This window comes from Papio anubis, chromosome 17, assembly GCF_008728515.1.
Source record: "Papio anubis isolate 15944 chromosome 17, Panubis1.0, whole genome shotgun sequence".
Taxonomy (NCBI): Eukaryota; Metazoa; Chordata; class Mammalia; order Primates; family Cercopithecidae; genus Papio; species Papio anubis.
The window spans coordinates 45,926,089-45,950,716 of NC_044992.1; the positions used below are offsets into that span (position 1 = coordinate 45,926,089).

At 54.2% G+C, this 24,628-nt stretch overlaps 1 protein-coding gene across 3 annotated transcripts in view; it reads left to right on the top strand.

The window, feature by feature from the left end:
* LASP1 (LIM and SH3 protein 1) overlaps positions 1-24,628 on the top strand; it is a 52,027-nt gene that overhangs the window by 5,234 nt on the left and 22,165 nt on the right. For 2 of the 3 annotated variants that reach the window (XM_003912915.4, XM_009190479.4), the window contains exons 2-4: positions 2,828-2,922; positions 15,361-15,445; positions 23,565-23,672. In XM_003912915.4, the coding sequence (XP_003912964.1) occupies positions 2,828-2,922; positions 15,361-15,445; positions 23,565-23,672 (288 nt within the window). Of the gene's footprint in view, positions 1-2,827; positions 2,923-15,360; positions 15,446-23,564; positions 23,673-24,628 lie in introns of those variants that run through there. The other variant, XM_009190480.3, reaches the window with a different exon arrangement.

The window sequence follows — 24,628 nt, forward strand, 5'->3', positions numbered from 1 at the left end:
GTAGAGGCCAGCAGACTGGGTAGTGACAAGGCTGGGGCACCCTGCCAATGCCTCCCAGTCACTGGGGGAGGGAGTGGGGCTGTCACTTCAGGGGCCTGTGGGGGCAGGGACCACCCTGTCTTCGTGTCCCCAGTGGGTTCTGTGTGTTGGGGTTATGCACCAGAAGGAGTCTGTAAGTTGCCACATGGGAGTTTAGGGGACCTGGGTCACTGGGGTAGGCCCAGGTTGGGGAGGGGGCCAAGCTTAGACCCACCACTTCTTTGCTTCCAGACTTCTGGCTGGCCTTCCTCCTCAAGAGTGGTTCTCCTAGCACTCTGTTTAATATTCCACCATTAGATTTTTCCTTTGGGTCTTCTTGATAGGGAACCAGTACCCTATTAGAAGGCGATTTCTGGCCGGGCGCGGTGGCTCAAGCCTGTAATCCCAGCACTTTGGGAGGCCGAGATGGGCGGATCACGAGGTCAGGAGATCGAGACCATCCTGGCTAACACGGTGAAACCCCGTCTCTACTAAGAAATACAAAAAATAGTCGGGCGAGGTGGCGGGCGCCTGTAGTCCCAGCTACTCGGGAGGCTGAGGCCGGAGAATGGCGTGAACCCGGGAGGCGGAGCTTGCAGTGAGCTGAGATCCGGCCACTGCACTCCAGCCTGGGCTACAGAGCGAGACTCCGTCTTAAAAAAAAAAAAAAAAAAAAAAGAAGGCGATTTCTCCCTGAAATTACCCTGGGGGTCTCTGGTTGAAGTGGGCCATGGTAGGGGAGGTTGAATGCCAGATTCTCAGCCTTCTTTCTGCTATCCCCTCCTCCCAGTGTCTCAGAAGCACCTCTCCGAAGTTTGGAGACCACATTTTGAAAAGCATTGCCTTGGGGGAATTCCTTGACAAATGGCCAAGAACCAGCTCTGGCTGGGCTCCTTCAAAAGTCCCCGGGGCCTGCCTTCTGGCCTCCTTCTTTCAGAGTGGGGAATGTCTCCCTTGACTGCTGGGAAATGGGGCAGGGACAGGCCAGCCAGGTCACTCAGGTGGCCTGGATTATTCTGGGGTCCTGGCAGTGGACCCCTATTTGATGGTGATCCAGGGCATCATCCTGGGCTTCTGGGGGTGAATTAGATCCTGTTGTCACGGGTTTGCCTAAGCATCAATACTTCTCAGCGGTTCCACAAAGACCCCTCCAGGCTGCCCCATGGAGGCTGTTAGATCGTTTCTGTCTCTCTCTTTTTTTTTTCTTTAGGCAGTCTTGCTCTGTCGCCCAGGCTGAGTGCAGTGACACAATCTTGGCTCACTGCAACCTCCATTTCCTGGGTTTAAGTGATTCTTCTGCCTCAGCCTCCCAAGTAGCTGGGATTACAGGCACGCGCTACCATACCTGGCTTATTTATTTATTTATTTTTGAGATTAAGTCTTGCTCTGTACCCCAGGTTGGAGTGCAGTGGCGTGATCTCGGCTCACCGCAACCTCCGCCTCCTGGGTTCAAGCGATTCTCCTGCCTCAGCCTCCCGAGGAGCTGGGATTACAGGCATGCGTCACTGCACCTGGCTAATTTTTTGATATTTTTTAGTAGATACGGAGTTTCACCATGTTGACCAGGCTGGTCTTGAACTCCCAACCTCAGGTAATCCGCCTGCCTCAGCCTCCCAAAGTGCTGGGATTATAGGCGTGAGCCACCGCTCCTGGCCTAGATCAGTTCTCTTTCTGTCATCACTCTTTTCCCTCCGTCAGCCACCCTGGATGGGCCCTGTGTGCCACATTCTCACACGCATGAATGGATTGGAGCTGTGGTTGGCACAGTGAAGCCCCTCTGCACCCCAACACACACAATCTCCAGTGTGAGCCCTGACTCCCTCAGCTGAGGTTCACATCTGCGGTGCCCAGCACCTGACATCTGAGTGCTTAGAGGTGCCAAATGCTGTGCTGAGGGCTTTGAAGGTGATTTCTCCTGAGCTCTGGACAATCCCAGGAGGGCCAGGTGTTATTACATCCATTCTACACACCAGGAAGTGGGCTCCCCTGAGGTGCAGGGCCCCGCCCAAGGCCATACAATTAGTGGGGTAGAGCTTTGATGTCCACTCTGGAGGTGTCTACCTTCAAGGCTTTGAAGCAGAGCCCTTCAGTGCCTCAGTGGGGGACCCGCTGCTGGGCGCTCTCCTGCCCTCCCACTGGGGTGGGAGAGGATGAAGGAAGGGTAGAAAGGATGTGGTGTGTTGACAGAGCCTGGGACACCCAGCCCACTCCTCTGGCTGGGCATCCCACAGGAAGTGGGAGGTATTGGAGCTGTAGCACCGCCTGGGGCTTATGTGGGTCTAGCGGGTGTGCTGGGCTCTGGTCCAGGAGCTAGGAGCACCTGGGTTCCGGGCCTGGGTGTGTGGGGGCTGGGCCTTCCTCTTCTGAGGCCTCCGTGCGGCCAGAGGAGCTGCTCCTTCATCCTTCATGTTCAGCGGCTGCTCCCTAGCAACCCAGCACAGCTTTGCATAAGCAATGAGGCCTCTCCAGCTCTGGGCAGGAGGGGTTCCCTGGGGAGGGTGGAGCTGACCTGGGGGCTGCTGCTGCCACTATAACTGGTCTCTTCCCGCCGTCCTTCATGCCTGCCCTTCTCTTCCTCCTGGGTTCAAATGGCCCGTTGGTGGAGGATGAGGAAGGAGAGAGGAGAGGTGAGTGCCAAAGACTGTGACCTGAGATGCCCCCAGCTCACCTGGGATAATTCCATGTTCTCCCCATAGCCATGGGCCTAGGACAGTCCTAGCAGCTCCAGAGTGCCCCTTCCCAGGGCCTGAGCCCCTTTTTCAGAAGTCCTGGTATCTGATGTATGTCCTCCTTCTGTCTCCATCCCCAGTTCTGGCATAAAGCATGCTTCCATTGCGAGACTTGCAAGATGACACTGAACATGAAGAACTACAAGGGCTACGAGAAGAAGCCCTACTGCAACGCGTGAGTCCTGTTCTGGGCAGGGGACTGGGTGGGTGCTTTGGCTCCCTCCCCTAGTGAGTTCTTCCTTCCCTTCCAATAACCACAAGGTGACAGTGGCGAACACTTCCACCCCCAGCCTGAACATCACATTTCATCCTCACGACAGCTGGATGAAGCAAGCACTTTTTATCCCCATTTAAAGTGCTTTTATCCCCCATTTAAAGTGCATTTAAAGTACAGATGAGGAAACTGGGGCTTAGGGAAGGGAAGAGACTCTCAAGATGGGATGGTTAGGGAGAGACTGGCTCTAGCCCAGTCTCTGGGCAGTAAGGTGAGCACATGTCTTTCCACTGCCTCCTGCTACAAAAGAGGGGGCTTTCCGCGTGGTCTTTCAAGAATGAGTGACCTGTCTGTTGTATTTGGGTTTGGGGGCTTTGTTCTCCTGTTTACCTTCCCTTATTTCTCTCCCCAAAATCGATGGTTTCCTTCTCTCACCCGGTACTTCCTAGGCTTTGGGGGCTCCTTCCTCCAGTGGTTCTTTCAAGAAAACTCTCTAGAAGCCTCGTGTCCGCCCTTTTGGTGTTCATTTTTTGAGAAGGGGCAGGGGGTGTATAAAGGGTGTTGCCTGGGCCAGATAGATCTCTTCCCTGCCTGGTGAGGGAGGCTGTGGAGACTGTATTTTTTTGAGTATAGTCATCTTGGACTGTGTTCCTTCTGCACTGGGATCTGCAGCAGCCGACAGTAGGGAGGGAGTATAGAGGTGGGGTCCCCCATCCCAGAGCCTGGAGGAACACCTCCCCTCCTCTCCCATCCCGTCCCATGCAGTCCCAGAAAGTACAGCAACTTTCCATCTTCAAGTTGACCTTGTGAGTAGTAAGTACAAACTCAGTATTGGGGCCTCACAGCTGCCGCCTCCTGCGAGGTGGAGGTTTTGGAAGGTCAAGTCACTTATAAGTAATGATAATTTCTTTTTCTTTTAACTTGTCTTTTTTTTTTTTTTTGGAGACAGACTCCATTACCCAGGCTGGAGTGCAGTTGGCTCACTGCAACCTCCACCTCCTGGCTTCAAGCGATTCTTGTGCCAAAGCCTTCTGAGTAACCGGTATTACAGATGCACGCTACCATGCCCAGCTAATTTTTGTATTTTTAGTAGAGACCGGGGTTTCTCTGTGTTGGCCAGGCTGGTCTCGAACTCCTGACCTCAAGTGATGCGCCCGCCTCAGCCTCCCAAAGTGCCGGGATTACAGGTATAAGCCACCTTGCCGCCTTAATTCAATTTTTTTTTTTTTTAAATTTAAAATGTATTTTTACTTTTTTTTTTTTTTTTTTAACTTCAACCAACTCGAGTAATGGTAATTTCAGTGTTCACATGAATTTAGGATCTGACTTGAGTCCAGTTTTTTTTTTTTTTTTTTTTTAATTCTCAGTCAGTAGGCTCTTTGCAGCTGAAGTTCACCTGCATTTGGGACTTGTCTAAAAAGGGGGCTTAAACCTCCAGCCTTACCCCTAACCTTACCCTAAACCTTCCCTGCTCCCTGACCCCCTCCTGTTCCCTGGCGAAGACCACTCTTTCATCTTTCTAGGCGCTTGCTCATTCAGCAGACATTTATTGCCTGCCTGCTGCTATAATGCATACTAACCTCTGCCAGGTGCTGGGAAAACAGATTCCTGATAAAAATCTCAAGCCCAAGAAGCAACATGAAGTCGTCCCTTCTGGAAGAAGGAGGGCACTGGGCGGGTTATCTGGGTAGAGGAAGGGTTGCAGTTCTGTCCTGGCCCCTCCTTCAGCTGCCCCTTCTCTTATATTAATTTCTACTGTTCCTCTTCCCCCTACCAACCCCTCCCACCCCCACAAGGGAAATGGGACATTCTTCAGATTCTTAAGGGCTCACACAAGCCCTGGTTCTCTGCCACTTCCTCCCTCCATTGGGGAGTGGGGTGGGGTTCAGAGAAGCCAGGGCAGTTAACCCCTCGGTTGCTGGACCACCTCAGCCTTGATTCTGAGCCTCCGCCCCAGCACACTGAGCCTTGGAGCCCAGTGACTCCAGCAGCCTAGCATTCAGTGAGCATTGGGAGCTGGAGAAAAATCAGAGGCTTGTCCTTGTTTTCTTTGCATTTTTATCGGCCTCATCCAAAGTTCCAGCTTATTGTTTTTACTGTCTTCTTGGGAAGCTGCCGCAAGGTGGGGTGGAGGGCTCCTGTGGGGACTGGGGGAGCCTGGAGAGGCAGAAGATGAAGGCTTCTTCTCTGGATGCTGCTTCCAACTTGCAGAGGCAGAGGTTCCCCTGTCTCCCTCCTGGTCTCCAGCCAAAAGAAGCAGGTTGGCCCCTCCATGTTTCCTCCAGCTTTTATAACCCTAGCCTCTGCTGTGCCTGGTTGACCTTTGGCCCAGTTGGGATGTTTCCTGGGAAGGAGACTAGTGAGAGAGACCTGGGGGATTTGCGACCCAGCTGTGTTTCACTTTAGTTGTGGTAGCACCTCGCCCAAGGCAGGCATTCTCCCTCCCCTGCGTCCGCTGGGCCAAGATGTTACCCATGGGGATTCTGGGATGAACCAGGTGTGGGGCCCGCTTGCAAGGAGTGCTCTCTGGACCTGTCTGAGCCTTGGTTTCCCTATGGTTAAAAATTCCTGCCCAGGAGGCCCGGCACAGTGGCTCAGACCTGTAATCCCAGCACTTTGGGAGGCTGAGGCGAGTGGATTGCTTAAGGTCAGGAGTTCTACTAGACCAGCCTGGCCAACGTGGTGAAACTCCATCTCCACTAAAAATCAAACATTAGCCAGATGTGGCTGGCACCTATAATCCCAGCTACTCAGGAGGCTGAGGCAGGAGAATTGCTTGAACCTGGGAGGCCAGGACTGCAGTGAGCCGAGATTGCCTCTGCACTCCAGCCTGGGCGACAGAGCGAGACTCCATCTCAAAACAAACAAACAAAAAAGACACACACAAAAAAATTCCTGTCCAGGGATGTTGGACCCTAGACCAAAGAGAATTTATTGGGTACTTTGCTATGTGCCAGGCTCTAGGCCGAGTGTTTGCTGTCATTCCCTCCTGCTTGCTTACTTTTTTTGTTTGTACTTACTTTTTTTGTCACCTAGGCTGGAGTGCAGTGGAGTGATCATGGCTCACTGCAGCCTCGACCTCCTGGGTTTAAGTAATCCTCCTGCTTCAGCCTCTCTAGTAGCTGGTACCACAGGCGTGCGGCACCATGCTAATTTTTAAGTTTTTTGTAGAGAGGAGGTCTTGTCATGTTGCCCAGGCTGGTCTCAAACTCTTTGCCTCAGGTCATCCACCCGCCTCAGCCCCGCCTCCTCCCGTTTTCTTCCTGCCTCTGGTCTTATCCCTGAGTGACATTCAGGTTCCTGAATCCTGGGTTTACCAGGGTACAGTTTTCTCCCATTTCTGTTCTGGTCTTGCTTTGTGGACCACAGGCCTGGCTTCCTTCTCTGAAGCATCACGTGCTCCATGCTGGGCCAAACCCAGTGCAGGACCCAAAGGGGCACGTGGTTTCTTCTGGCACTTTGCCAGGGAGTTGGGCCCACCCAGCGAGTATGTGAGTTTGGTGTACAGGGAGGCCTCTATGTTCTGCCTATCTCTGGCTAGTCTCTGAGCCCTGAGGGGAGCTAGGATCTTGCAGGGGGCTGGTCAAGAGAGAAGAAAGCTATCTTTCCTTGTGGTTTCTCAAGATTCAGATTTAAGTTCTAGAAAGTGACTGTAGAGTAGGCAGTGAAAAGGCCTCTTCTGTTTCTGTCCTTGCATCAGACTTGTTTGGGGGAGAAGCCGGGGAAAAAACACAGGCCAGAGCTCACAGCCAGCCCGCCTGGTGTGGCGGACCCCCACGTGCATGCAGTTACACACATGCCTGGTGTGTAGGCAGACACCCACACTGGTGCTGGGGCCGGGGAGGAGGACTTGGGAGCTGGGCTGAATGGGCTGTGTTTTGTGTTTCCACATTCAGGGCTGCAGCCATGCAGCCAATGCTGTGGCAAGGTTGAGGGTGCACTCCCGGCTTTTGCACAATAGCCAGTGGTGGAGGAAGAACCGCTAATCGAATTATTTTTGTTTCTTTTGTTTGAGACAGAGTCTCTGTCGCCCAAGCTGGAGTGCAGTGGCACGTTCTCAGCTCACTCACTGCAACCTCTGCCTCCCTGGTTCAAGCAATTCTCCTGCCTCAGCCTCCCGAGTAGCTGGGATTACAGGCGCCCGCCACCATGCCTGGCTAATTTTTGTATTTTCAGTAGAGACGGGGTTTCTCCATGTTGGTGAGACTAGTCCGGAACTCTTGACCTCAGGTGATCCACCTGCCTCAGCCTCCCAAAGTGCTGGGATTATAGGCGTGAGCCACTGCCCGGCCCGAATTCTTCCTTGAAGCTTCTGGGTGGGTGGGGTGAGCCTGCTCTTGGTGAGAGAGATATTTATGCCCTCTGTTACTTGTTTTGTAAACTGGATTTTCCAAAAGTGGGGCAGATCAGTCCACACGCCCTGGCTTAGCATCAACTTGCATCATTGTCTCCCTGCAGATAGTCTAGAGGACCGGAGAAAGTCCCTACAGATAGTCTAGATGACTGCCTGTTCCCTTCTCTTTGGGGCCCTACTGACAGGAGGCGGGGTTGCCAGCCAGGGGAACCAGCTTGTGAGGTGTCAAGTGGGAGGTGGGCATGGGCTGAGCAAGGAAAAGTGGGGGACTTGGTTGTGCCTTTCCCCTCTTCTCTGAATGCACATATCTGGGGTCCATTCTCCAGTTTCCTTGAGCTGTGGAGTGAAGACCGAGGAGGGTGAAGAGGTCCCTGATTCTGGGGAGCCAGGGACTATGTTTCTGCCCCTTCCCCTAGGCATCAGATGGGAGTAGGGTGTGGTCTGTGCCAGACAAGGCTGGGTGCTTATGTGTCTCTGGATTCTAGCAAACTGTCTTTAATCCCAGCTGCTTTTTTTTTTTGAGACAGAGTCTTGCTCAGTCGCCCAGGCTGGAGTACAGTGGCGTGATCTCAGCTCACTGCAAGCTCTGCCTCCCGGGTTCACGCCATTCTCCTGCCTCAGCCTCCCAAGTAGCTGGGATTATAGGCACCCACCACCACGCCTGGCTAATTTTTTGCATTTTTAGTAGAGACGGGGTTTCACCGTGTTAGCTAGGATGGTCTCGATCTCCTGACCTCGTGATCCACCCGCCTCGGCCTCCCGAAGTACTGGGATTATAGGCGTGAGCCACCACGCCCGGCCACAGCTGCTTTTAAAAGGTGGGCAGGGTTGGGCGCAGTGGTTTATGCCTGTAATCCCAGCACTTTGGGAGACTGAGGAGGGTGGATCGCTTGAGGCCAGGAGTTCAAGACCAGCCTCATCTCTACAAAAAATAAAATAAATTCGCCAAGTGTGGTGTGGCGCATGTCTGTGGTCCCAGCTACTTGGGAGGCTGAGGCAGGAGGATTGCTTGAGTCTGGGAGGTTGAGGCTGCAAATAGCCCTGATTGCACCACTGCACTCCAGCCTGGGCAACAGAGGGACACTCTGTCTCTAAAAAATGTAAAAATGAAAATAAAAATAAAAGTGGGTGGGGCAGGAGTAGGCAAACCCTGTACTGGGGCCTGGGGCTTTCCCTCCTCCCCAAAATTCTCTGCCTCTAACTGGAAAAATTGGGACTAGGGATGACAGTGTGGGGGAGGGCAAGTACAAATGGCCAGCCCAAGTGGCCAAATATGGCCCCCAGGTAGACCTCCCACCTCGCTTACCCCCAAATCCCTGTCTTCCAGGCCTCCTGGAGCCTCAGGGGTCACTTTGCTTCCTAACACCCACGTTTTACAGATGAGGAAACAGGCCTGCGTTTCCATGCCTTACTCAACTTGGCAGAATTGTTTCTCTTTCTCTATTACCGACAGGGGCAGGCTTTTTCTTTTTCTTTTCATTTTGTGTGCAATCTGACGGCAGTCTGACAGCTGGTAAGTTCTTCCTCAAGTCTAGCCTTGATGGTTTTGACTGCTCTTTTTTTCCCTCTGGTTGAACAATGCCTCCTTGTTGCTTCCTATCCCACCACTTCAGCCCCTTAGGCCTGAGGGGACGGATGGGTGAGAAACTGGGTTAGCAGGGAGCCCTCCCTTCCCGCCTGTGGGCAGCCTTCCCAGCAGGGGCTTTTGGAATCAGCAGCTCTTTCTAGAGGCAGGATGTGGGGGCTGTTTTTTTTTTTTCCTTTTGGTAAAACCAAAAGCTCCTTGTTGCTTTTGTTGATGTATTTTTGTTCCTCCTTGAACACAAAGCTGTGGTTTTTGAAGGGGTCCAAGCCTGGAAGGGGCAAGGCTCTGTGTAGAAGGTCGCTGGGCTTTCGGGTTTGCTATCCTGTTCTTCTTCTGACCCTGGAGTGTGGCTGATGGTAGGACTGGGGAATGAGGCTGGTGGCTGACAAGCTGTCCCTGTCACCTGTGAGCCCAGAAACCTTGCCTCTGTAGTCCCACCGAGCAGGAAGGCCACCCAGAGGTCCTCACGGATAACCCCTCTCCTGGGACACAGGGCCTCTTCTGTATCATATCCTTTTTTTTTTTTTTTTAAACTTTTATTTTTTGAGACAGAGTTTCGCTCTTGTTGCCCAGGCTGGAGTGCAATGGTGCAGTCTTGGCTCACTGCAACCTCCGCCTCCTGGGTTCAAGCGATTCTCCTGCCTCAGCTTCCCAAATGGCTGGGATTACAGGAGGCCACTACCATGCCTAGCTAATTTTTTTGTATTTTTAGTAGAGACGGTGTTTCACCATGTTGTCCAGGCTGGTCTTGAACTCCTGACTTCAAATGATCCGACCACCTTAGCCTCCCAAAGTGTTGGGATTACAGGCGTGAGCCACCGCGTTCAGCTTTTTTTTTTTTTTTGAGGTGGGGTCTCTCTCTGTCTCCCAGGCTGAAGTGCAGACGTGTGATCTTGGCTCACTACAACTTCCACTTCCCAGGTTCAAGGGATTCTCCTGCCTCAGCCTCCTGAGTAGCTGGGATTACAGGTGTGTGCCACCATGCCCGGCTAATTTTTGTATTTTTAGTAGAGATAGAGTTTTGCCATGTTGGCCAGAATGGCCTTGAACTCCTGACCTCAGGTGATTCGCCCGCCTCAGCCTCCCAAAATTCTGGGATTACATGCCCGACCTGTATCATATACTTTTGAGAAATTCGGAGGGATAGGCAGCTCCTAAGTAGGTATGGCTGAGAGGCTCCAGAGTATCTCTCATAATGGCCGAGCTTGGAAACGAGTTGGGTTTGAAGGATGAAGTGCTATGTTTGGCACCCAACCTGCCAAGCACATCTTTCCCCAGAACTGAGTGCTGGAGGTGGCTGGGGTCCATCTGGCCTCCCCTTCGCTGTCTGGGCAGCTGTGGTGTAGAGGAGAGTGCCTTGGACAAGGTCTCTGCCCTTGACACTGGACCTCAGTTTCTTCATCTGTAAAATGGCACGATGAGAATGCCAGCCCAAAGCTGTGTGGCGTGTGCACAGGACGCAGTGTACCAAGATGTTACTTTGTGTCTCTGTAAATTGTCTTGAAGCCCGAGGCTGCTGTCAATAGCTGCCTGTTTGCCCTGCCCCATCCTGTCCAGTCCCTGTTCCTGCCCCTCTTCTTCCTGTCCTACGGGGCTGTCTCCACGCCTCTCCCCACAAACTCCCCAGAGCAGCTGACAGCAGGGAGGAAGGACAGGTGGGGCACCTGCAGAGAGCCCACCATCTACTTGGAATGATTAACAAGGGGCTGATACAGACTGGCCTATGGGACAAAGGACAGCTGTGCTCTGGACTCTGCCCTGCACCCAGCTGATCACCCTGTTCGTCATTCCTCGCCGTGGCCCAGTCTGTCATGGGGTTGGGTTCCAGCGGGGTCACCAGCTGGGACAGGTGGCCCCTTGTCTGTCTTAGCACCCATGTTGGCATGCACACATTTCCAACCATCCCTGCTGGGATCTGGGGGTAATGGATGGGGTGGGGAGGAAGGGAAAAGGTAGAATTCCCAAAAATTGTTTGTGGAGGGAGGTCAAATCATTTGGAGCTTTCTTTGAAGCCCGGCATGCTGGTGGGGGGAGGGGTGCAGCACTGATGTTCTCATGCCTTTGCTTCTACAAACAAACCCGTGACACCTGTCCTCCTCACCTAAATTATCCATAAAGATCCTATAGACACAGTCTCCTGACTTTGCCCTCATGGGCTTCTCCTTAGTTGAGGACCCCCTTGCTGTCTGTGTCTCTTCCCCCACCCCTATAGACCTCTCCTCTCTCGCTCTAGCTCTTGCTGCTCTCCTGCCTGGAGCTGAAGATGAGGTTGCCATGGAAACCTGAAGCGTAGTGAGCAGGGAGAGGGAAAGGCAGAGTCCTCTCGCCAGGGCTGGGGGCTGGGGACTATGAGCTGTGGGGAGGGGACAGGGTTGACCTGGCAGGAGGAATATAGCCCGAGCTGTCTGCCTGCTTTCCTCTGCCTCGGTTTGGGCTTAGGGGGCAGGGGAAGGAGCTTGGAGGCTCTGGAGTGCCTCTTTAATCTAATTAATCTGATGCAGGATTAAAATCCTCCCTCACCCCTGCCAAATTAAGCTGAGCTCACATCTGGGCTGGCTCATCCCCACTTCCTTTCTGATGGGATTCGAGCTCCAGCTGTCGGGGGCTGAGACTAGGGGGAAGGGTGCTTCTGAAGAGAGGATGAAGTACCTGGCAACCCCACCCAGGGTGCCTGCTGCATGTTGGAGGGGCTCTGGAGACCTTCCGGTGGGTGTAGGGTGAGCAGAGGGACACAGTGTGGGGGGCAGGGGGTATGCGGACATGGCCTCAATGCAGCTGCTGCGTGCGGACCCGCTGGCCTCCGTGTCTTGGAGGCGCCCATCGGTGCAGAGGGCATATCTATATATTCATCGTGTGTGAGGCACAGTGCAGTGTGTGTAGGAACTTCAGACTGTGGAGTGGGTGGAGCACGTCAGGTGTACCTGTCTGGTGGTCCTTGGGCCACTGGAGCTGGCCCCCGTTTTTATTTATTTATTTATTTATTAAAAACAGGCTCTTGCTCCGTAGCTCAGGCTGGTCTCGACCTCCTGGCTTAAGAGATCTGCCCTCCTTGGCCTCCCAAAGTGCTGGGATTACGGGTGTGAGCCACTGCGCCCAGCCTGGCCTGTTTTAACCCTGTGCATTCTGGCAAATGAGAAACCCCAGGGTTTGCAGACCGGGTCTGGAGGATGCTTTTGCCCTGCTTGCCTCTACCCCTCCCCACCAAATGCTAAGCAGCCCCATCTTCTCAGAATTAAGTGTTCCAGTACTGGGCCAGAGCTGCTCCTCTTCCCTACCCTGCTCCTGCCACATGTGCCTCTACTTCCATATGCTCTCCTCGACATAGCCCCTGCCCAGTCTGCAGAATGGCTCTGATTTGGGGGGAGTGTTGTCTCGTCTCCGAAGCACTCCCTCTTAGGGCCTCAGGGCCTGCCAGCCCTGCTAGAGATCTTCCCTTTCTGGTCTCTAGGAACAGACTCATAGTTGATCGTCCCTTGCCCTGGAATTGTACAGAAACTTTGAAGGGAGCTCCTCAGCTGTGGGTGGCCCTGGCTGCATGGGGACCGGACCCCAGACTTGGCCACACGTTCACCACAGGCCATGTCTGTTGCCAGCTGTGTTTGCCTTTCCTCATCTTCCCTTCCTTTGCTGGAGGAACTGCGAGTCTGGGCTGACCTGGGTGGCCAGGACCCAGGTGAGGGCTGGGGGAGGGGCACTGCTAGAATCATCTGGAACCGGGACAGTGAAAGTGGCCCAAGGGAAAAAGGATTTGCCAAGGTCACCCAGTAAGTCAGTGGCAGGGCCAGAGCCCTGCACTGGGCCCTTGAAAGTTATGCCTCCCTTGATTGAGGTCTCCAAATCCTGAGCCCTGCCCTTCACAAGTGGTGGCCTCGAGGGAAGTCGCCGGTTTACAGGTAGCTCTGATGCACGGCCGTGTGGGCAGCTGGAGAACATGCAGAGCAGAGGGCAGCTCATTCCTAGCTCTTGGGTGTGTCAACTTTGGGGGGCACGTGCCTAGAAATAGGTTCCAGGAGGCCATCTGTCGCTTACCTGGGTGCGGCCTGTGAGTCAGGGATCTGCAGGGGTCACAGCTGTGGTGGGCTGTGGTCACCCAGGGCTAAAAATGGCCTGACGGGCCACCCACCAGTCCCTGAGGTAATTGGGGCCCATGCAGACCCCCAGACATTTCTCATACCAGCACATGGTATGAGAAATACATACAAACGACATGGCTCAGAGCTGCCTGTCTCTCCTGCAGCTGGTTTGCCACGGGACCTTGTGATGAGAGGGGGATGGAGAAGGACTGAGTTCTAGTCCACACCAGCTCTAATTCCTGGTGTGACTTTTTTTTTTTTTAAATAGAGTCTTGCTCTGTCACCCAGGCTAGAGTGCAATGGCACAATCTTGGCTCACTGCAACCTCCGCCTCCCAGGTTCAAGCGATTCCCCTGCCTCAGCCTCCTGAGTAGCTGGGATTACAGCTACACGCGACAGTGCCCGGCTAATTTTTGTATTTTTAATAGAAACAGGGTTTCGCAATGTTAGCCAGGCTGGTCTCGAACTTCTGGCCTCACGTGATCCACCTACTTTGGCCTCCCAAAATGTTGGGATTATAGGCGTGAGTCACCACGCCCAGCCTGACATTTATTTATTCAACAAATATTTACTGAGCACTGCCTACTAGTCTAGGAGCTTGAGATAAATCAATGAACAAAAGAGACCCCAAAATCCCTCCCCTCACAGAGAAGTAGTGGAGAGAGAAGACAATACATTGATGTGATAAATAAGTTAATTATGAAGACTGCTAAGGGAGAAGTGGCCTGGCGCCAGCACACTGTTTCCTCCTTGGAAATGAGGGAGTTGGACCAGACTCTTCTGGAGGTCTCTGCAGGCTCCGAGGGTTGCCCTGGCTTTTGCTGCCTCCAAGCCAGGCCCTTTTGCTGGGGACCCGGCTGTCCTGGGCCTGGAAATTGGCGACTAAGTTCAGCATGAACTGAAGCGATCGCCTGGGCGCAAATCTGGATCTCTGTGTGCCTTGGCCGTGTTGTTTAACCTCTCTGGCCTCAGTTCTCCCATCTGTCAAAGGGGTACACTGAGTACCAGTCACACAAGTGGCATGAGAATTCGATGAACTAGGGCACATAAGCCCTTAGCAGAGAGAGACATTCACTGTTTGGTTTTTTGTTTTGTTTTGGTTTGTTTTTTCTTCTTGAGATGTAGTCTGGCTCTGTCGCTTAGGCTGCAGTGCAGTGGCAGGATCTTGGCTCAGCACAACCTTTGCATCCTGGGTTCAAGTGATTCTCCTGCCTCAGCCTCCCGAGTAGCTGGGACTATAGGCACATGCCACCACGTCCAGCTAATTTTTGTATTTTTAGTAGAGACTGGGGTTTCACCATATTGACCAGGCTAGTCTCGAACTTCTGACCTCTCGTGATCCGCACGCCTCGGCCTCCCAAAGTGCTGGGATTACAGGTGTGAGCCACCATGCCCGGCCTAATTCACTGTTGTTACTACAGATTGAGCAGCCCTGATCTAAAAGTCCAGAGTCTGAAGTGCTCCAAGATGCGAAGCTTTGAGTGCTGACGTGATGCCACAAGGGAAAATTCCACACCTGGCCTCATGTGATAGGTGATAGGTCAAAAAGCAGTCAGTAATTTTGTTTCATGCACAGAATTATGTAAAATATTGCATAAAATTACCTTCAGGCCATGTGTATGAGGTATATAGGAAATGGTCCCATCCGGAAGATGTCTCAGTATGAATATTCAAATATTCCAAAATCTGAGAAAAAATCCAAAATCTGAAACACATCTGGTCCTGAGCATTTGCAATAAGGGATATTCAACCTGTATTTTACCTGTCACACTCAGGTGACCTCCTTTTTTATCCTCAAGCTGGCCTTCCCACCTACCCTCCAATTAGGTTGGACCTTGTTAACCCTTTGAAATACCACTTTAATCATGTGTTTTCTCTCTCACCACTTCCTCTAGGAAGTCCCCCTGGATATGTGTGTCCCTTTCTTTTTCTGTCTCCCCCTTGCTCTCCTCTCCGTGGTTGGTCTCCACTTCTGGTCTTAGCTGAAAGCTTAGTCCTGACTCACCTGTGTCCATCTTCCCCCAGCCGGGCCCAGTTGCCTTGACCTCCATGTGTGGTAGGCACAAGGCATGGATTATCCCCAAACAAGGGTAACCTTCAACCCTCAGAGAGTGTCCCAGTGGCCATCCTTTCACTCAGGACAGTTCTCCTTGGCTGGCCTGTCACTGATGCCTACTGTGTCTTCCCAGGTCAGCCAGTCCCAGCTGAGTCTGAGAAATGCTTGTCTCCCCTCGGCCTTGGTAGTGGACACTGAGGTCCTCCTGTGGGGCCGGGCCAGGGGGTGCCCAGGCATAGGAGGAAGTTCCCAGGAGAGCGTGCTTTGTGAGAAGCCCAGAGGCTCCTGCCCCTCCCCCAGAGTCACCCCCACTCTTTTTTCTGTCCTGCAGACACTACCCCAAGCAGTCCTTCACCATGGTGGCTGACACCCCGGAAAACCTTCGCCTCAAGCAACAGAGTGAGCTCCAGAGTCAGGTGAGGGGCTGGGCGGTGCCGGGGCCTGGCGGGGAGAGGGATGCTGGGGAGGGGTGTTGTAAGGTCGCCATTTGGCAAGAGTACCTTCCCCTGCGGTTACTCTGCAAGGCCAGGGTGCTGAAATCCTAGCATTGCCTTGACGCTTGACCCCACCCCTGACTTTATCAAAGGAGCCGAGTACAGCGTTCCCCCACTTCCTACCTAGAGGGGATTGGAGAGGTGTGGGTGTCTATCTGAGCCCGCTCTGGGGCTCCCTAAAGCCCACCTCCTCCAGGAAGCCACTCTCCCCTCCGTCTTCCCCATTCACACTTACCCAAAAAGGAGGAGTTTGGGGAGGACCAGGGAATTTGCCCCTCCAGGTCATGCCAGTCTGAGGCTGTGCAGCCCACCCTCTATAGCCACATCCCAAACCTTCTCCACCCACTGGAGGGCAAGGTGTGAAGGGGGTCTTGCCATGGGGGAGCGGGATGGGGGGCTGTTCTGCCTCTGCCTCCTTTGGCTTGACTTTCCAGAGCACTGCTGAGTGGGAGGTGTGTGCTCCTGTAGGAGGGGAGGATGGGTTCCAGGCCTAGGGAGAACTTGGTCTTTAGGGGACATGGAGGAATAAGCAAAGGGTCTGGAGTCCTGAGAACAGAACAGTTGACCCACCCTGCCTGGGGGTGCGAGGGCTCCTGGGACAAACCTGGCCAGTGATGAGGTGGGGTGGGGCGGGGCGGGGCTTCAGCCGATGAAAGGATGATGCACAAGAATGCATGTAGGGGAATTTACCACGTGGACAGCGCACCCAGGACCCACTCAGGACCTGGAGAAGACTGCAGAGGTTTCACCCGGGCCACAGAGAGGGAGTTTCTCCTAGTTCCTCCAGAGGGGACTCCTGCTGCCTGATCTTGATGTGACTGCGTGGGTCCATCGGGGAGAACCGACCCTGCCCTGTGTCTTTCCATCACCCTCTCTCGGAATCGGGTTCATCAGGCAGAACGGACCCTGCCCTGTGTCAGGCTTCTCATGCACCCTCTCTCGGAATCCTAGCAGCTCTGTGAGGAAGGTGCTATCTTCCCCATTGTTACAGATGAGACTACCAAGACCCAGTGACACTAAGGGACTGGCTGAGGTCCTGCGGGTGGTAGGAGAGGCAATAATAATATACATAGCTGGCGATAGAGGGATCAACGCTCCGGGTGTGTGAGCTGTGTAATCCTCACCTAGCCCTGTGCAGCTGTAGGATCACCTCCCTTCAGAGAAGAGGAAATAGACACTGGCGGCTTTGAATGTAGGTTTGTCTAACCCAGGGACTACCCACTCCCTAAGAAACAGTCTCTACCTTAACAATAAATGTGATAGTTCCTTATGCTGTTGAGAAGTTTTGTAATTTAGGGCTGGGGGCCATGGCTCACGCCTGTAATCCCAGTGCTCTGGGAGGCCAAGGTGAGAGGATCACTTGAGCCCAGGAGTTTGAGACCAGCTGGGGCAACATAGCAATAACTGGTCCCTAAAAAAAAGCACACACAAAAAACAAAAAACTAGCAGGGATGGTGGTGTGCACCTGTGGTCATAGCTACTCGGGAGTTTGAGGCGGGAGGATCACTTGAGCTGAGGAGTTGGAGGCTGCAGTGAGCCATGATCGCATCACTACACTCCAGCCTGGGTGACGGAGTGAGACCCTGTCTCTACAAAAGGAAAAGAAAGAAATTGTGTAGTTTAGCAAGTGCCTTTAGTTAGTTCCCCTGTTTATCCTTGACTGGGCTCTGGGGTAAGGTAAAAGACCCACTGTCTGTGTTTTACAGAGAGGGGAACTGAGTGAGTGAGTGAGTATGGATCCAGGATTTGGGCCCCGGTCTTGTCACTCCTACGTGTGGGGCCCTTGACCCCTCACAGCCCTGGTTGGGCCTGAGGCTCACAGAGGAGGGGAGCAGCAGCTCACACCAACCACCCACCCACCTGCGGACACAAGCTGAAGTTACTGGGAAGTGGGGGAGCACCACTGCCTGCTGTCAGCCAAGGAGGCCGGAGGCCTGGCTGCCTGGCCAGATTTTACAGATTCTAGCCGGGCCCTGACTCCTGCCTCGGATTCCCTTCCCTGTGGAAGGGCGCTGGGGGCCAGAGGTGGAGGGGCTCAGAAGGACCTGGGGGAAGAGGTGCTGGGAGCAGATGGCAGGTCTTTGTCAGTCCCACAAAAGCATGGCTGCGGCTCTTTTTGCCCCGGCACCTGATCCCCGAGGGGTGGAATTTAAGGAGGAAGAACCCCCCCCACCCACCTTGTTCCCCCTGCCCAGGATGGGCAGCAGGTGGGCAGGGCATGCTGTTGGCAGGGGCTGCTTCTGCCCCCAACTAGGGAAGCTGGCACCACACTCTGGGTTTGGGGGCTCCTGTCCCCAGCCTGTGCCCCCTGCTTCTCAGGGTCATGGCCTGCTGGGTTCCTGGGCAGGCCTCTCGGGAGATGACAATGGTGGTCACTCTTCATTAGGGTCTCACTGAGGGCCAGAGTGTGTCCGTGTGTGTGTGTATGCCTGGCTTTGTTTAATCCTCACAGCCAGCTGATGAAAGAGGGGCTCTTATTATCCCTATCATACAGATAGGGACAGGGAGATTTACAGAGGCTGCCCTGCTTGCCCAGAGCCCAGGGACAGAGGCAGACATCAAGCCCCATGACCTGGCCCTTGAGCCCGTTCCTCTGAATGGTGCTGGCGGCACAGGCACCCAGCCCCGTGCTCCCACCCTGCAGGATGCACCAGTCACCAGCAAGTAGGAAGGGCTTGTTGGAATGCAGATTCCTAGGCCCCCACCCAAGGAACTTCTGCTTGGCAGCGCTGTGTGAGGCCCAAGAATCTGCATTTTTGACTCCCCTGTGATTCTGATAAGGACTTTGGCCCACTTTAAGAAGCTTAGAGATGGGCCCGCGGGCAGGAGTGTACTGACCCTGTTTGTATACTCTGAGGGGTGCAACGTTAGGGTAGGGCTTTGCACCGAGGACACTGCTCTGTTCCCCTGAGGTCGGGGTCCTCGGGGGTGGGGGCTGAGGGCTGAGGGCCAGGATAGGCCGGGGAGGAAAGGGTGCTGCCCTCTTTGCAGGCCTGTTCTGTCTCCCTTCCCACCACCCAGCAGCTGTGTGGTCTTAGACTGGCCTCAGACTCTTTCCTCTCATAGCTTTGCTTCCTCACCAGTAAAATGGGGACAGCAAACCCAGTTGCCTCAAGCTGGGGGCTGGGCCTGATGCTTTGAGGCTTGGAAGGGCTGAGCCGGCCAGGCTGGAGCAGTGACAGGTTCTGGTTCCTGTGGCTGCCGTGGGGGCAGAGCTGGCGAGAGCTGCCTGGGGCTGGCAGGAAGGGAAATGGAAGCCTCTTCTGTTCACCCAGCTTCACCCCACGAGGCTAGCTGGCTTCTTTCCATGCCCCTTCTGGGCCTGCCTCGCCCTTCCCTGTCTCTGGGAAGCTGCCGAGGCTATTTCAGCTTTATTTATTTTCCCATCTCTATATTGGTCTCCAAAGTGGCACTTTGGGTGTCTGGGACACCTGGAGCCTCCCCTGTGGAGGAGGTAACCACAGAACTGTCCAGAAATGACCCTCTGGGTGGTCCTGCCCAGGTCTGGCTGAAGCAGGGGGCTGGCAGCTGGATCCCCAGCCCCCCTTCTCACCTGCTGCTCCCACCCCACCCCCGGGCTGAGCAGAGGCAGTGGCTTTGGGGTGGGACTGAGCTGGAGGTATCTGTGTGGCCCTGATCCCAGGCAGAAGTGCCAAGCGCCAGGAGACTGTTCTTCCTTTTTTTCCTTCCCGAACTCACCTTGATGGGGTCGTGGGAAATTACAGGGGGTTTCTGCTCCTTGGATCTTGTGAGCAGCGCGGGTGGTAGAGTATCGCTCTTGCCCCAACTCGCTGGCCTGCGATTGAATCTTACATCTGCTGCCACCAGCTGTGTGACCTTGGGCAAGTTGCTTAACCTCTGTGTGTAGTGCCTTTGTCTGAAAAATGGGGATTACCTCTCTCCAGAGGGTGGTGTGAGATAGGAGGATCTGTCAAGCATTTCAAGATTCCTGGCATGGAGTCAGCACTCAGTGTTTGCTATTACTACTGTCCCGGAAAGAGAGGAAATGGAACTTGGACATGATGAAGCTGAGAAATACACACGGCAACCTTTTGACCGTGACTTCCAGCCCCGGCCCTTTCCATCAGCTCTCCTCTCCATCTGGGTGTGTCTGATTTGTATTTATTTATTTATTTATTTTGAGACAGAGTCTCTCTCTGTCACCCAAGCTGGAGTGCAGTGGTGCAATCTTGGCTCATTGCAGCCTTGACTTCCCAGACTCAAGCGATTATCTTGCCTCCACCTCCTCAATAGCTGGGACTACGGGTGTGCACCACCACGCTCGGCTAATTTTTGTATTTTTAGTAGAGACAGGGTTTCGCTATGTTGCCTCAGCTGGTTTCAAACTCCTGGCCTCAAGTGATCTGCCTGCCTCAGCCTCCCAAAGTGCCGGGATTACAGGTGTCAGCCACCGCGCCCTGGGTAGAACTAGTTTCTTTTTTGTTAGAAGGGGATGGGTTACAAAGTATATTGGCCCAGCACACAGTAGGCACATAATAGTGGAAATTGTTGGTATTATATTTTGCTCAATAAATGTTGTATTTTTTTAGAGTTTTTTTTTTTTTTTTTTGAGACGGAGTCTCGCTCTGTTGCCCAGGCTGGAGTGCAGTGGCCGGATCTCAGCTCACTGCAAGCTCCGCCTCCCGGGTTCACGCCATTCTCCTGCCTCAGCCTCCTGAGTAGCTGGGACTACAGGCGCCCGCCACCTTGCCTGGCTAGTTTTTTGTATTTTTAGTGGAGACGGGGTTTCACCATGTTAGCCAGGATGGTCTCGATCTTCTGACCTCGTGATCCACCCGTCTCGGCCTCCCAAAGTGCTGGGATTACAGGCTTGAGCCACCGCGCCCGGCCTTTTTTAGAGATTTTTATTAATTTTTTTATAGAGATGGAGTCCTACGTTGCCCAGGCTGGTCTCAAACTACTAGGCTCGAGTGATCCACCTGCCTTGGCCTCCCAGACTGCTGGGATTGTAGACATGAGCCATTTTGTTTTTAAGTCCAGCCTAATTTTTGTGTTTTTTTAGATGGAATTTCACTCTGTCGCCCAGCCTGGAGTACAGTGGCGCCATCTCAGCACACTGCAACCTCTGGCTCCCAGGTTCAAGGAATTCTCCTGCCTCAGCCTCCCAAGTGGCTGGGATTATGCCCACCACACCTGGCTAACTTTTTTTGTATTTTTTTTTTTTAGTAGAGATGGGGTTTCACCATGTTGGTCAGGCTGGTCATGAACTCCTGACCTCAGGTGATCCACCCGCCTCCGCCTCCCAAAGCGGTGGGATTACAGGTGTGAGCCACCGTGCCTGGCATAATTTTTAAGTAATGATCCTTCTTATTTTATTGGGTCATCAAGGCAGTTGTTTTCCCAATTATGCTGCTTTGTTTGGAGATTACGTGTCTGCATTCAATTCATTCATCATCCAACAAAAGTTGATTTGCACCTCCTGTCTGCTGGGATGAGAAGCAGGATAGATCCAGGGAGAATAACTAAGAACTGACATGACAATTAGAGTTTCATGGATGGTGGTTGTTTGGGTGTCAGGAGCCTCAGGTGCCAGTCAGTCCTGGCCCTCACACCAGAGTTTCCAAAATGGGAGCCCAGGCATCTCCCAGGAGTGGGGTCCTCTGGCTGAAGCACTGAGTTGCATTCTGGCCTGAGCGACAACTGGGTTGTGACCTTGGGCAGGTCCCTCCCTGCACAGGGACCCCCACAGCACCCTGGTGAGCCATCCTAGACAACAGGGGCAAGCACTCCTGCCAGGGCAAGAAGGGAGCCCTGAAGGAGGGGCTCTGGGCTGGGCCCCCCTCCCTACACCCCTGGCCCCCCACCCTTCACTTCTGCCACCCCTTCCATACCCAAAGGCCTCTCAAAGAACCTTCCCCATCTTGATTCTCCACGGTCAGGGTCTGAAGGTGCTTGAAAATGGTCACAGACCCCAAATGGGAGGGATTTTAGAGATCAGCTAGCCAGCTGCCTTCAGGGGACCCAGAGAGGGGAGCTGACTTGCTTAGAGACACACAACAAGGTGGTGCTGATCCCAGGCTCCCTCCTTTCTCAGCACCTACCCCTCAGCCCTACCCTCTGTGGGCCTCCTATGTTAGCAGTGAAATGAATGATCCTTCCCCAACAGGGAGGGGGAGGCAGAAGCAGTTCCCAAGCCTGGGAACCAGCTGATGTCATTGCAGCGTCGTCATGGCGATTATTCCCCTGATTAGGGGCCTGACCCTTGGAAAGCCAGGAAGCAGGGGATGGAGTGGGGACTGGCCCTCGTTCAGCACCTCGTCGCTGACAGAGCACTTTCACACTGGCCATCCACAATGCGCTGCTGCTTTCGAGCCACTGTCTGCATCATGGGTTGGAATGACTGGCGTTATGACCCATTTTACAGATGTGGGAACTGAGTCTTGAGATGTGAAGTCGTTGGCCCAAGATCACTCAGAAGTGGGAGACTGTGTTAGTGCCAGCTCCGCCTGGCTTTGTGCCCATACTTGGTGATAAGAAGCTCCCTCCCCATATTATACCTGATTTCTGTGACGACTCTTTTACAGATGAGGAAACCGAGGCCAGGGGCTTGAGATGCAGGGCTTCTGTATCTGGAACTACATTTCTCTGTCTCTGAGTGCCCTACCTTCCCCAATGCCCACTTCCCAAAGGGCCTCCCAGTAAGAGTCACCGTGTTGGCCCACGGCTTCCCAGAAGAGCTGGTGCTAGGCAGGTTCTGGACTCTTGGGGTGGGTTGGTGCCTCTATCCACTGCATTCACTTCTGATCTGATGGGGACCAGCACATCCAGGCCCTTGTCTGGATCAGAACAGAGAAGGAGAGGGAACCACATGGATGAGTGACTGGGGCTTCAGGAGACAAACAAGGACTCTGATCCCTATGGGCATGTGCAGGGGACCTGACAGGTGTGGCCACGGCTGTGTGTGCACACGCAGTCACTCCAGTCCAAGCGCAGCTCGGTGCTGCCGTTGGATGATTCCCTGCCTGGGAACTGCCCGGGTCTGTGTCCTGAGCTGACCCGTGTCCAGGACAGTGCAGCCCCTGTGGAGGAAATCCAAGCAGCTGGTGGGGTCTGGAACAGATGGCTGCTGAGGTGGACAGTGAAGTCTCTGGAAGCCAAGGAATAGTTTCCTGTTCCATGAGTGTTCTCAGCCTCATTCTGTTCTTCAAAAACCCCAGGGGAGGACAAGCTGTTCCTCATATTTCAATACCTTTCGTGCCAGGGAAGTCCTTTCTGATGTCTGACTTGAGTCCCTCTAGTACTGTGGTGGGGTGGAAGGGTTCTTCCCTGGAGCTTGGAGACCTGCTTCGATGCTGTCTGACCGCTGCTGTTTTCCTCCCCTCCTATGGTGGTGGCCTCTGAAGCCAGCCCAGCAGCCTCCCAGAATCCGTGGGGCCTGTCAAAGGCGCATTGATGGAGCCTTCCCTGGGGCCGTCTCACCACCCTCCTTTCTGGGCACCAACTCTGTCCTTTGGCACAGCCATCACTCAGCTGGTTGCTGAAAAGCTCCCCCAGGCGCAGTGGGCAGGGCCACATCCTGGCTAACATGAGGGCTGGGGCCACCCTGGGAGCTCTGGAGAGAACCTTTTTCCTATAAGCTTCCCGACAGGATGGGCTGGCAGTGAGGGGTCAGGGGTCAGGCAGATGAGGGTTTGCACTCTTGTGTGCCGTTCATTGACCGCTAAGCTCTGTGACCTCAGGCAGGGGACTTTGCCTTTCTGTGGCTCCGTCTCCTGGTCTGTAAATTGGAGCTGTTAATTGCGTGGCTGTATATATGGTGGGATGTAAAGGAGATGGTTCGTGTAAGGCCCTGGGCTCTGTGCCCGCCACTCAGCACACTGAAGCCTTAGTAGTGGCTTCTTATTACGAGTCTAACACCTTTGAGCAGAGGCTTCTGCTTTGAGTTGGGGACTTCTGGTCAGTGTCTTTCTCCTGACTCCCTGTCCCCATCTCCTGACTGGTTGCTGCCTCAGAGGGGCCCCAGGCCGAGGCCCTTTTGGCTCCTGGCGCAACTCCAGTCCCTCTTCCTCCCGTCCTGCAGGTGCGCTACAAGGAGGAGTTTGAGAAGAACAAGGGCAAAGGCTTCAGCGTGGTGGCAGACACGCCCGAGCTCCAGAGAATCAAGAAGACCCAGGACCAGATCAGTAACGTGAGCTCCCGCCCCGCCCTGCGGCATCCCTGCTGCCCTCTGATTGGCCCCTCCCTGGCAGCCTGGCCGATGTGAATGGAGCCAGTGCCTCCCCCACCCCTGCCCTCTGGAGTGGGCCTGGGGAAGAGCTTGGGGTTCCCAGTTGCCTCTTCTCTTTGTGCCCCCAGACCAGCCCACGTAGCATTTTCTCCTTGAAGGGCCTGTATTCTGTGGGGGGTGTGGGGACCTGTGTGGTAAATCAGCCCCCAACTCTCTCTGACTGTCGTTCTTTTTTCTGGATATGGTTGGTATTGGTGTAGACTGCACGTCTCATCTGAGCACAAAGGTCAGAACTGGGGGGTGGGGAGCGCCTGGCCTCCCCTGATCTGCGCCTGGGTGCTGACATTGCAGTCATTTCCGCCCTTTCTTGGCCTCCTCCCCCACATCAGCCTGCTCTTCCTTCCTGTGTAAAAACCCCAGCCGGCTTCGCCTGCCAGCCCTGCACCCCCTGGCTCGCACCCGCCACCTCCCTGATGGTCAGTGGCATCTGGCTGTGGCAGGGGCGGGCGTGGAGAGTGGGTGGGGGATCAACTGTCCCCAGCATCGTGTGCCCTCCATGGCACCTGTGGTCAGAGAATAGGCCTCGGTTTCCTGCCTGGCAGAGCCACAGGCAAGCAGCCTGTGTGGCTTTAGGCAAGTGGGGGCAGGGCACTGCGGTGAGCAGCAACCATGGGGGACCCGCACACAGAACTGCAGGGGCTGCCCGGCCAGCCTGGCCCAGGAGGCCCTGCCAGGGAGGGTTTAGGCGGGCACCTGTCTTCATGTATGGAACAAGAAGGGATCAGTGAGTTGCCCGTTGTCGCTCTGGGCTGAGGAACTGGGGATAGAGATTGCGGGAGTCCTGGCTTTCCGGTGGTCTCCTCAGCACCCACTCCCTGGGCTCCACACCCTTCCCACCCTCCACCTGGCCACCTCAG